The following is a 12,926-nucleotide window of genomic DNA, read 5'->3' on the forward strand; positions in this document are numbered from 1 at the left end:
AAAGTGAACTTTTATCTCTATGTAAATTAATACTTAACATTGTCATACATGGAAGTATGGGCTCTATAAGGTCTAATGTGCTTCTCTGCAGTGTAGAGAAAAGAGCACATAATTTAGAATCAGAAGTTCTAACCTGAAATCTCACTATATAGCTGTGTGGTCAACTTAAGGCAAGTTAATTTCTGTCTGATTCTGAATACTTTTCTTCTGTAAAATAGGAATGTATTAAAATAATAGCTACCACTTGGGGATAATTATAAGGTAATATTAATATATGAAAATAATTTGTAAAAAATACTGTATACAGACTCTACCAATAAGATATATACATAGTGTATTAATTTACTTTTAACAAGTTGAATAATAAGTGACACATTTTGAATACTTTAAATCACAAATTTTCAAAATTTCTAATCTCAGTGCTAATTCATTATTGAAAAGTGTATGATCTATATGTTGCTATATCATCTCAAATACATATATATTTTATTAGTACCACTGCTAAATACCAACAATAGTAACTGTAGTGGTCAGCTTCCAAGATGGTCCCCAACGATCCTCATCCCCCAGGATTCATACTGTTGTATAGTTCCCTCCTACATTAAATCAGTGACCAATAGAACACTCTAAGGCTAAGTAATCAGAGATATTGCCACTTCCTCTTTGGTTTCTTGGATCTCTCCAAGAGCTGTGGGAAGCCAGCTGTCATGCCACGAAGACACTTAAGGAGCTCTGTGGAGGGAGCCACATAGGAATGAACTAAGGACTTTTGCTAACAGCCAGTACCAGACGTCTGAGTAAGCCACCATTGAAGAGATCCTCCAGCCTCACTCAAGCCTTCTGATGACCGTGATCCAAGCCGACATCTGGCTGCAAGCTCATAAGAGGCCACAAGCCAGAAATTAAGCCACTCTCAAATGTTCAAATGTGTGGTAATGAATTATTATTGTTGTTTTAAACCATCAAGTTTTGAAGTGATTTGTTATGCACTGATAGATTACAGATGCAATAGCTAACATCTATTATGCATTAACTATGTCCCAGTAACTATACTAAGCACCCACAGCCCTACGAGGTAGATGCCATTATAATCTCCAAAGAGGAAAGGGTGGCCCAGAGATGTCAAGTAATATAGTCAAGGGTCCACGGCTAGTAAGTGACAGAACTAGAATTTGAATCAAGGTTTCTGACTCCAAAGCTCAGATTCTCAGTCACTCATTCTTACAGGCCAGGATAAGGCCTTATGGGCAGTTAAGCAGCAGAAGTAACTAAGCCCCCAAAGGAGAACAAACTTGTATAAAACCAGCAAGGGGCAGTCCAGGGGCCAGACCAGCAACAGCATTAGTGCCTGATGCTGTAAGACACAGAAGTTCCAAACCGGCCCCACCTCGCAGCCCTGGTACTAGCAGACTAGTCCCCTGTCAGGACAAGCCTGCCCAAGGTGCTCAGAACTCACCCAGATCTGCAGCTTCACTCGCTTCTCATGGCGGTAAACTGTCTTCACCTTGAAGTCGATACCCACAGTGCTGACGAAGGCTGGGGTGAAGGTGTCATCAGCATAGCGGAAGAGGAAGGAGGTTTTGCCAACACTGCTGTTGCCAATGATGAGCAGTTTGAACATGTAGTCAAAATTCTGGTCAGAGGCATCTTTGACTCCGGCTTTACTATCGGTCACTGAAGCCATCTGCAGGAGAGACCTGTGGTCATTCTGGAACACATCTCTAGTGTCACCCTGAGTCACCAACATTTAATGGTCACTTTGTCATTCATATATTAATTCCCCACTCCAGTATCACTCAGGAAACACACACGACTCAGAATCACCCCCTGACTGCAATATCCCAATGTTGTCTCAGGGTTGGGGTGGAACCCAGCTCCTCCCATTCATTCCTTCAGCAAATATTTACTGAGAATATTGCTCTGGGTCAAACCTTGTGCTGCGCATGAGGAATACAAATATGAATCAGACATGGTGTCTGACTTCTAAGTGGCCACAGATTAGAGTAAAAAGTGTGTGAACTCGGAGTAACAAAGCAGTAGCTACGTGATAAGACAGAAGGGGACCTTGGATGAGAAAGCCCACAAGAAGCATCTAGCCTGACCTAGAAGAATGGTGGTCAAAGAGTCCTCCACAGGAGGCAGCTCCTGAGCTGAGTTTTAAGTGAAAAAAGTCAAAACAACAAACACATGAACATTCTAAGAAAGGCTCAGTACAGGATTATCATTCCCATTTCAAAAACTTTTAAGGCTCCCCACAGCTCTGAAGATCGAGCCCAAACTGTTCAACTTGACAAAGAACCAAATGACCAAAGAATAAACTCTCTAAGCCTTATCTTTCCTAAGTCTTCTCTCTATCAACCTGTGCTACTTTTATGCCAAATTACACACTTTACTCCAAATATGCAACATTTTTGATTTTTGTCCCTTTAGATACGTATTCTTTCTTTCTGCCTACACATTCGTCTTCTACTAAACTCCTACTCACCCTTGCAGATCCAATGTACTCTCACCCTCCCTGTGCACAGCAGAGGCATGCACTCCTGTCCCTGAACTCCCAGAGCACTTGAATACCACTTGTATCATTTCAGAACTGTTTATTATTCCAGCTCCTCCTTTACACCACAGATCTGGGACTGAATGTACTTCATTTCTGCCTCTCTAGCTTCCAGCACAAGTCCTAGTACATAATCAGCACTCAGAAAATGTGTGCTGAATTAATAAGAGCCACACCATCACTCCGGGACCCAACCTCATCATCTGGAAAACGGGGAGAACAATATCTGCCCTGCTTTTCTCACAGTGCTATTACAGGACTCAAATGAGATCACAATGAGTAAGGCCTTAATAAACTGGGAAATCCCACACAGGTGTGAACACAAGTCATTATTACTCCAGATCCTTCAAAGCCTAGACCCTTTGTTTATTCACTTGTTCGTTCATTCATTCACTCATGCACCAAGTATTTATTTCATGCCAGGTCTTCTAACACCCTAGCCCTCTCAGACGTGCCACCATCCTTTCCTTTCCCAGAACACTTTGGACCTGAACCCCGTAATTCAGCACTTAGTCCTGTAGTCTTTAATTGCTTTTTCTACATCTTACCAGCCGCAGGTACCCTGCTTCTCCATCTGCAATTTTTCTTGTGTGCAGCACTGGGTACTCAAACAGGCTGGTAGTCAGGGGAGGGTAGGAAGATAGCCCCAATGTGAGGTAATGTACAGGGTATCACTCTCTTTAGGAATTCCTGCTTTTTTTCCCCAAAGGAAAAGAAAGATACTGGTGGATGTATGTCTATGAGCCCCTCCAGAGAGCTGTAAGGACAAGAGGCTAACAAATGTAGAAGGTTTAAAGCTCTCTTGAAGAAAGGTCAGACAAATATGTGAGATAATTTATTAGCAGCCCTTTAACAACACTTCCTTAAATATGCTACCACTAGTCTCTGGTGACCCACAGTTGCATTTCCTTTATCAATCTGTCCCCATGACAAGGCTCACCAGGCAGGTAAGGAGCAAGTCCTGGATCCGTGGCAACTGCGGCATAACATTTACATGGAAGAAGAAAGTAAGATTGGAGGAAAGAGCGCATAAACTGCCTCATAGCCCTAACTTTTTAGTTTTTCATGGTACATGATGCAGAGATGGTTTCAAGAATTGGCGATTTAAAAGAATGCTTTTTTTTAACCTAAAACAGAAGAAGCAACTATAATAACCTTACACTATCCTCTGCTCAACTTCCAGTCATCTTTGTTTACAAGAGAAAAATTCAACTTTGAAAGTACATATTCATTCAAAAAAATTAGAAAAAAGCATAGGAGTATAAAAAAAAATTTAGTTATTGGACACCCCATCCTGTCATTGCTGACATTTTACATGTATTTCCTCTCTTATTTTTTCATGCAATAAAATGCCGTCTATTTTAAATTATACTTTATTATTTGTTAAAAGGTAATACATACATTGGAAATAACTCAAACTTTCACTACTTGTAAGTACTGTTTTATCACCATCTGCAGTTTGCATTATTTTCTTAATTTTTAGCATAAAAATAAGTAATATGGAACATTTACAGTGGGGGGGGGGGAAGACCCCATCCCTGATTCCCAATCTCTGATTCCTCTCCCAGGGGCAAACATGTTACCAATTCATGAACCCTTCTCAGATAGTTTTTGCATACATAAGCATAGAGGTCTGTTTATATTTTTATCTGTATATAATGATAACACACTATACATTCTAGTCTACATTTTCTATGTATATTTTAATAACTAAGATCATATTTTCATTAGTTTTATACCCTGCTTCTTTTCACTTAACATTGTATCATAAATATTTTACTGAGACTTTTAAAACTCTTCATAAATATCACTTCAATCAACTACATTATATTCCATCTAAGGACATGTTATAAGGCCAATTCTTTAATGTTGTATACTTAAAATATTTTTCTATTCTTAATCATTATATATTAAACCACAGTGACCATTCTTCACATAAATACTTGTTCAGTTTCCTATTTATTTCCTCAGGAGAGATCTTAGAAATGGAATTGCTGGTCAAAGAGTAATTTTACTAAAACACAGATTTGATCCATACCTCAATTTCATGTCCATTATCTTATTTTATCTTTTAAGTAAGCCAGGTAAATAAAACTGGAAACACAGAAATTATTATTTCCATTTGCTCAAGAAGGAAACCAAGCCCTGGCTGGTGTGGCTCAGTGGATTGAGTGCCAGCCTGCGAACCAAAGGGTTGCTGGCTCGATTCCCAGTCAGAGCACATGCCTGGGGTGCAGGCCAGATCCCCAGTAGGGGGTGTGCGAGAGGCAACTACACATTGATACTTCTCTCTCTCTTTCTTTCCCTTACCTCTGTCTAAAAATAAATAAATAAAATCTTTTTTAAAAAACAAACAATTGCATTACTTTTGAAAAAAGAAGAAAAAGAAGAAGACAATGACGACAAAGAAAACTAAGAGGCAGAAATTAAGAGGATTTGCCCAAGCCTCACAGCTGACAACTGAGGCTAGACTTGGTACCATGCAGTGTTATGGAAAAGTTCAAAATCCCTGTTCTACACCTCAGCTGAATTCTTGGGCAAGTCATTTGGCCTCTGTACCACACCACCTACTTCAAATGGCTGTGGTACAAATAGAATGAGCAGTTACCATATGTAAATAATCTGGCATAATTTCCTGGCCCATGGGAGGCACTCAATAAATATTATTTCAAGGGCCACTTTAATTTGCTTCTGCAATCAAATCTGTTTAACTGTCCTCTCCCTGATCTGGGCTATATTATTTGAGCTTATTTTACAATTAACTATCTGCCTCCTCGTCCGGTATAAGCTGAGTTGTATCCATCCTTACACTTGTCAATACCTGACTTATAGTAAATCCGTAGGGCATATTTTTCCTTTCAATAAACATTTAGTGAGCATTTTCCATATGCCAGACTATAAATGTAAATGTTATATTATTGGTCTTCATTTTTCTAAAGCAGCTGTTTACACTCTTAGATTCCCAAAATTAGAAGGGATTTTGGAGTGGCAGCTTTATCATAACAAAAAGCCTGGCTCCTGGTCCCAGTTTTCCCAGTAACCCAATGTAAGAACTTGGGCAAGTCACTTCATCTCTGAGCTTCAGTTTTCTCATCTATGATATATTACCTACTTTGTAAGGCTGCTGTGAATTTCAAATAAGAGAATGTATATAAGGGTGCTTTGGGTGTGCACTGTGTGAAGAAAAATACATGTCGCCTCACGTAGAATCAGCCTTTATCAGCTATGTCTGCCACGGGTGTTAGGGTGAGGAGTAAGGCAAAAGTGAAAACCAGTTTCACTACTTGCCTGATACACTCCCCTTCATTTTACAGGTCAAAAATTGAGGCTGTACAAAGAGAAGAGATTTGTCCAAAGTAACACAGCAAGTCACGACCAGAACTTCTGTTCTCTAATGACTCCCAGATTGGACTAGATGTAGGGGGAGGGGACCCAACAATTTTAAAGTGAGTGAAGAAGCATCCCCAGAGCCCCAGGCATATGGGTGTTTCTGTCCTAGCATACTGTACTGTCAACATCTATTTATGGGCACACAGTGTAGCTTTCCCAGGAGGTGGTATCAGAACAGGGAGAGGAAGAGGGTAGAGAGGCTCAGTGAGAGGGCACATTCAGAGGTAAGCCCCCAAGGGGATCTTCTCAATATGAAGGCAGGGGCCACGCAGACATTTGAAAGAGAGGTAAAAAGCATCCCAGCGAGCAACTATCTGAGGCTGATCTGAGCAGACAGGTCACTGCACATGGCACATGCAGAACCACTTATAAGATAAGCATCAACCAAATCTTCCCTCTCTTTTGTGACAGTTACATAAATGATAGAGCCAGGTAGCTCACTGTCCCCATGACTAGCAACATAGATGAAAGCCCAGGACCATCTGGGAAGTCATTCCTCATTCCTGACTAGGGGAAAGAAGAAAATGGCTCCTCTAAGGGTTGGTGTGAAAAATAAATGTGTTCAGTCTCATAGGCAGCAGAAATAAGCACCTAAGGAAGAAACCAACTTCAGCCGGGGAAGAGGGGGGAAAGCAGAAGAGAGCCCTACAATCCAGCAAGAGGAGATTCACTCAATACATGCAGCAAATAAGTGAATGGATGAACTTCTCTCTTGATGGAAAAAGCATAAGATTGAGTTGAGACCTGGGTTGAGCCCTACCTCTATCAGCAATTGCATGACCTTAGGTAAATCACAGCCTGGGCCTCATTTTCCTCATGTGTCTATGAATTAATAAAATAACCTCCTGTAAACTGTTGTAAGAATTAAATCCAGTCTATGGGCGAGTGTTTTAGAAAACACTTAATGTGTGTGTGTGTGTGTGTGTGTGTGTGTTTGCGTGCGCACACACTCTATATTTTCTTCTACCAGGTCATCCTGGGTAGTGGAAATAGCTTGGGGTTCCAAATCAAACAAACCAGAATCAGTTTCCAGGTCTATCACTAATTAGCTGTGAGACTGTGACAAGAAATTGTATATGACTAAAACACAGTTTACTCATTTGTAAGAGCATTGTTGGAAAGGCTGTAGTCAATGTTGGTAAAGCACCTAAACAGTATATGATATATAGGAGGTGCTCAACAAATGTAATTCTGTCTCCCTATTGGGAACATTTATCAGTGAAGATAAAGAGGGAGCTGGGCATATGCGGACCTCACTCTACTATATCAATCTCCTCCCTAAAGCCATACTCTACTAATTTGTCTAATTCAACTTTTCTTTAGATCATTCTTCACTGCCAATCCACCACCACCAGCCTAGCCTACCTCCTCATTGTTTCCCCACAGGAACAATATAATAATAGCTACCATTTTTTGAGTACCTATTAAATGCCAGGCACTCTACCAGGTATTTCCAATGCCCTCTATCTTGCATACAATAGAAATATGGAAATGTTCACTTCCTTCTTTCTCCAGACTGGAGAGAGAGCCATGGGTGTGACCACAGACAGAATGTAGGCACACCTATATAATAACATCAGTGGCCTTTCTCTTTTGTACAGTGCTTTATGGCTTATGGAAGTTCTTTCACCCATATTATCATATTTGATCCTCACAATTCTTGGGGGTAGATGAGGCAATTGAGGCAGTAGTACAACCACAGCTCAATTATTCATTCAACTAACATTCACTGAGCACATACTGTGAACCAGGTCCTGTGCTGCCCTCTGGGAAGATGAAGAACAACGGTAAGTTCAAACTTAGATGGGAACCTTTTTAAACATCTTCTACAGGTTACTGCTGCCTTCCTTCATATCACAATCCTTAAGAAAATGGAGATTTATTTCTTGGACTAGAGGTCATTTTAGATTTTTGGCTTCTCCCATACTGTTTCCTCTGATAGGAACGTACTTTCTTCCACTGCTAGCTAAATCCTTCATGACTAGAGAGTTTTCCCTGACCCACTGTCCTCTAGCAAAATGTCTCTCCTCAGGTCTTCCTATTACCATAGACAGGGTTTTTCACCCTTTACATGTGCAGAACAGGTGGGCCTCCACCTGTGCTCGCCCGCACACACAAACACACACACACACCCACACACACACACACACACACACACACACATCTAACTCCTTCTACTATCTCCCACCCCTTTCCATCTAGATTCTGAGAAATTGGGATGAAAGGGCCTGTCTTTCTCCCATCTTCCTCCACATTATCAGCTTCCAGGGGCTGCTGCTCTGCGCTCCCTAAAGTCTCTTCTCACACTTGGACTCCAAAACAGAGTCCGCCTGTGGATGAATTCTTCTGTCCACAATTCTCTTCTTGCCTCTGATCCCAGGTGCCAGTGTAATAAGGTCCAGTGTCTGCACCCTCTTCTCATCCTTCCGAGGTGTTAAGACACCGCCAGAGACTGGGTGCCCATGGACTCCCCTATGGGCCCCCGTCATCTTCCCACAACCCACATCTGGCCTCCTCCCCAGGCTGACCCAGCCCCCACCACCCTAAACTCTCCAAGTTCCCTGACAGTTCCTCCACTCAGCCAGCAGACCCCCGCTCTATCCCCGTGCTCTCCACGCTCCACCTGGCTGGGACTCAGGCGCCCGCTGCCCACACCCAAGGCCGCCGCCTCTCCTTCGATCCGCTCCCCACCCTGCCTCTGCGGGCCGGGCAGACCCACCCGGGGTCCCACCTTCCCATTCTTCCAAGCTTTCCACCTCCCAGCCCAACCTTCGCCCCCGACTCAGGTTACCCGCCTTGCCGGTACCCAGCTGGGCTCCGGCTCCGCATCCTTTCCGCCTGCAGCTCTCCACACCCAAATCTCTGGTTCCCGACCAGCAGCCCCGCTCCTGCTCAGAGCCCCTTCCCCTCATCACCTCGCTCCTCTCCAGCTCAAAACGAGCCCCCCCGCCTCAGCTCGTGGCCTCCCCGCCGCCCCTCGCCCTAGCTCCGCTCAAGCCTCGGGCTTCAGCAGCCCCTTAACCGCCCCTCGGCTGCCGCGCACCCTCTGCCCGCACGCCCCTCTCACTCCCTCCTCACATCTCCCCGCCCCCAACGCCCTGCTTTCCCCTCACTGCGCTCCCGCGGCCCCTCACCATCTCCCCCAGCCCCGGTGCCCCTTTCCTTGCTCCCGCACTCCTGCTGCCCCCCGCCCTCGGGGCTCCCGGTGCGGCCTCACGGTTCGGGAAGACACTCCCTCAGCGCCTCCTCCCCAGGCTGCGCGCCCCTTCATAGCCGCGGTGCCCCCTCCTGGGCGGCCTCCCCCCAGCCCCTTTTCCCGTGTCCCCTCTGCTGCGCTGCGCCCTTCTCAGTCAGTGCCCGCTCGCTGTCCCCGGCGCCCCGAGCCAACGAGCGGTCCCTGGTCCTCCCCCGGCGGGGCGCCGGGGCCGCGCCCCTTACCTGGGACTCCGGGTGCGGGAGAGCGGATCGCTCCCAAACGGCGCTGCGGGACGGCCGGACAGGGCGGCGGGCGGCGGACGGTGGGGGGCGCAGCCGGGTTCGCGGAGCGGGGTGGTGCAGGTCCCTGCGGGTCCGGTCTCGTACCCACCGCGACGACTTCTGGCTGAGGCTCGGGCTACAGCTACGGCCGCGTTCAGGCCCCCCCCACGCCCCGCCCAGGGGCGGAGTCCGTGTGCGTCCCGCCCCAGCCCCTCGCGGCCCACAGGTGTAGGGAATTCTTGTGTCTTGAGGGCCCTGAGCTCCCCAACATCTTGGCAGTCGTGATTTATCTTAATTCCCACGCCTCGTTCCACAGTCTGAACTTACTAGGGTGATCAGAGTTTTGATGATAATGCAGGTGATGCTGGGTACCGAGATTTGCGATTTCCAAAGCACTTTGCTGTCCGTTACATTGCTTCATCCTCACTAAAGCCTAGGGAGAGACGCAGAATCCGGACTGATGCTAACTACAAGAGGAAACTCAGCCAAAACCCTGGGCATTGTCCTATACGCTGTGCTCTACAACCCATCAGTCTGGCAATAACACCTCTTTAACATACCCTACCTATGCCTTCCCCTCCTCTCTGTATCCACTGTCCTCACCCTGGTTCAGGCCTCATCATTCCTTGCTTGAACTAATACAACAGTCTCCTAAATTTGTCTCCTGGCCTCCACTCTCCAATCCATTCTCTACACCAGCAGCCTGAGTGATCATTCTAAATGTCCCCATAATACCATCCTCTTGTTAAAACAAAAACAAAATTTTCAATGGCTCCCCATTATCAGAAGCAGCCTAAAGAGAGAAAAGTGTTCTTCCCTGGTCATTAGAAAGTCCCAGCTCCACCAGAGGAGGCAAGTACAGGAGGTAATTAGCACCGTATCTGCCCATCCTGACCTTGACTTCAAGTCTTCCTTAGGTCGCAGGAGCCAGCTGCCAGCTTTGGTTTAGAATCATTGTCCTTTCCCACACTCTCCCCTCATCCCAAATCTTAGAGGTCTGAGTTGGATAGCAAAACCATATTTTGCCACAGTTCCATCATGGGCCTATCTACAATTTGTCTCTCCAGTTTGGGGAGCCACCCAATTGGCAGCCCCTCTGGTGGTCTGACTTCTCTGTCAGACTAACCCTTACACTGTCCTGAGCTTTTCCACCCCCTACCTTTCATTCCCACCGTCCAGCTTCTGGCAGCTCTTTCCACTGTGCCCTCTTGAATATGGTTCCTTTGTCAGCAGACTCTCCTACAGCCTTTGCTTCTTCAGAGAGTACTCAGATTACTTCTTTGCCTTTATTGAAACTTTACCCTCCTCCAGGATTTCTCTTGTAGTCCCCTGTAAGAGGGCTTCTCATTTTTCCACTCCCCTCACATCATAAAACCAGGAGGTGGGGTCAGAACTGCTACTTCCATACTTGTAAAAAATCCCTTTTCTGGTGTCTGGCTATATCTCCTTCTACCCCTCCCCATCAAGGACATCAATGACCTCCAACTGCTTCTTATGCATTGATGATTTCAGCCCCTGGCTCCTGGACATCCTCAGTAGCCCCTGTCCTGCCATCCTCCTGGTGACTTCAGTAGCCATTTGGCTTCCTCAGTCCTTGGTCTCTTCCTATCACCTTGGCCACTGGTTCCCATGGTCACACTCTGAACTCTGGAATCACCCGGAACTAGTGCATCTGTGATCTTTTAAATCAAATGTCCTATGCTGCCTGCTCTCTCACTCCCTTTCTCCCACAAGACCCTAGTTTCCTCATTTCAAAATGGGTGTGATGATAATGATTATTCATTCTTCACAGGAATAATGAGATAACATATAAAACCATCCTTTTACAGTTGCAGAACAATATGAGAACAGATGGCATTGTGTTTATGTAGCCTCGGGTCTTCTGATTACTTTCTCCTCCTTCCCCTGAAAGGCCATGTATTAAAATGGAAAGAACACAGACTTGGGACCAGACAGATTTGGTTCCACCACTTGCTTGCTGGGTGAGCTTATGTAAACTACCTAATTTTTCTGACACAGGCACCTAATTCTCATTTGTAGAAATAGCATAGTGAAAGCTAGATCCCAGGGTCATTGTGAAGATCAAATAAGTAAATGAGATAGCAACTGGCAAGCACATGACAGAGTGCCAGGCACACAGAAAGCACTCAAGAAATAGGAAACACTGTCGTTATTATAACAGAAAAAGTACTATTTTTAACCACAACTACCTTCTAAGAAGGATAGACCCTAATGCTCAGAAGGTCCTTTTTCCTACTTATGGCCTTGAGGAGTGTGAATATGTAAGGGTGGAAGGAGAAGGGGGGAGCACTAAATAGAAAGGAGAACAAATTGGAATTCACTTTGCAAAATGTGAGGGAGAGTTGATAAAGAGAGCTGGGGTGGGGGAGAAGGAAAAGGGAGCGTAAGAAAATCAGTGTAAGGATAGGTGCTACATGGGTAAAGGGTCAGAAGAAACCCTCCCCTAGCAGGTGGACAAAGGGGTGTTTAAACACCGGAATACACGAGGAACAAATTGTCTATCACACATCTAATGTAATGGCATTCTTGCCTCCAAGAATTCAGTATAGGCTGTTACACTCAGAAATGCTTTCTGAGGGAGGGGAGTTGTGAGATGAGAAAGCAAATTGAGCAATGGGTTTTGTTTTTCTGAATTGAAAAGGGGGACTAGCAGCTGAGAGACTATGAAAGCACAAGCCCTAGTGAAACTGGCAGAAATATCCTGGAGGGCTTCAAACTTGCAAGGGTTATAACATGTGAAAACTGGGCTTCAATCCCATTGCATTTAGATCTTAAAGGGGCAGAGAGGCCACACTTGGGCTGTATCACTTATGCCCCAATAGCTACATCCCTACTGACTAGCAGATGACCACCAGAGGGAAGAATGAAACAAATCTAATTATATTAGACTTTCTTCATTTCCAATTCCAAATGCCCGAGTAAGAATAGCAAGAAAGATAAAATTCTACCTTTTCCTTTGGATCACATTGGTTAACAATTATAATCATTAAGACCTTAAAATACACTGGGCTCAATCACATCTTTTACCTCATTTAGTCCTCAATACAATCATGCAAAGTATTGATTGTCCTTCCTTTTCTATAAATGAGGAAACAGAAGTCAGAAAGTTTAAGTGACTTGTGAAGATCATACATCTGGTCAATAACAGAACAAGATTAGACTCCAGAATTATGTATGCTTAGTGGACACCATTGTGATTAAGAATCCTACAAACAAAATTTCTTTAAATGTTTTTTACTTCCCAGAGTAATCAGTTGTTTTTTCTAGCTCCTCATTTTTACATGAAATAAAAATAATTGATGCTTTATGCTTTTTATTGAATGAGAATCAGTCCCTTAGAAAAGGTAATAGTGTGTGTAGGTGTCATTTGAAATGCTTAGATCTTCACAACGTTCAAATCTATACTCCAGTGAAGTCCCTCATGGCCAACCTAGGGACTCAGAAGTGTTGACAGGTCAAATATTTTTGTTTGAACCCATCAGTG

At 44.5% G+C, this 12,926-nt stretch overlaps 1 protein-coding gene across 1 annotated transcript in view; it reads right to left on the reverse strand.

The window, feature by feature from the left end:
* RAB3B (RAB3B, member RAS oncogene family) overlaps positions 1-9,474 on the reverse strand; it is a 57,527-nt gene extending 48,053 nt beyond the window's left edge. Inside the window, exons 1-2 of the mRNA XM_054572986.1 lie at positions 9,383-9,474; positions 1,457-1,684 (exon numbers count right to left, since the gene is read on the reverse strand). Coding sequence (XP_054428961.1) covers positions 1,457-1,684 — 228 coding nt within the window. The 5' untranslated portion in view covers positions 9,383-9,474. The remainder of the gene's footprint in view (positions 1-1,456; positions 1,685-9,382) is intronic.
* Positions 9,475-12,926: the final 3,452 nt, after the last annotated feature.

The sequence above is a fragment of the Pteronotus mesoamericanus genome, unplaced genomic scaffold (genome assembly GCF_021234165.1).
Source record: "Pteronotus mesoamericanus isolate MK-2021 breed Mesoamerican mustached bat unplaced genomic scaffold, CSHL_Meso_final contig_105, whole genome shotgun sequence".
NCBI classification, from domain to species: domain Eukaryota; kingdom Metazoa; phylum Chordata; class Mammalia; order Chiroptera; family Mormoopidae; genus Pteronotus; species Pteronotus mesoamericanus.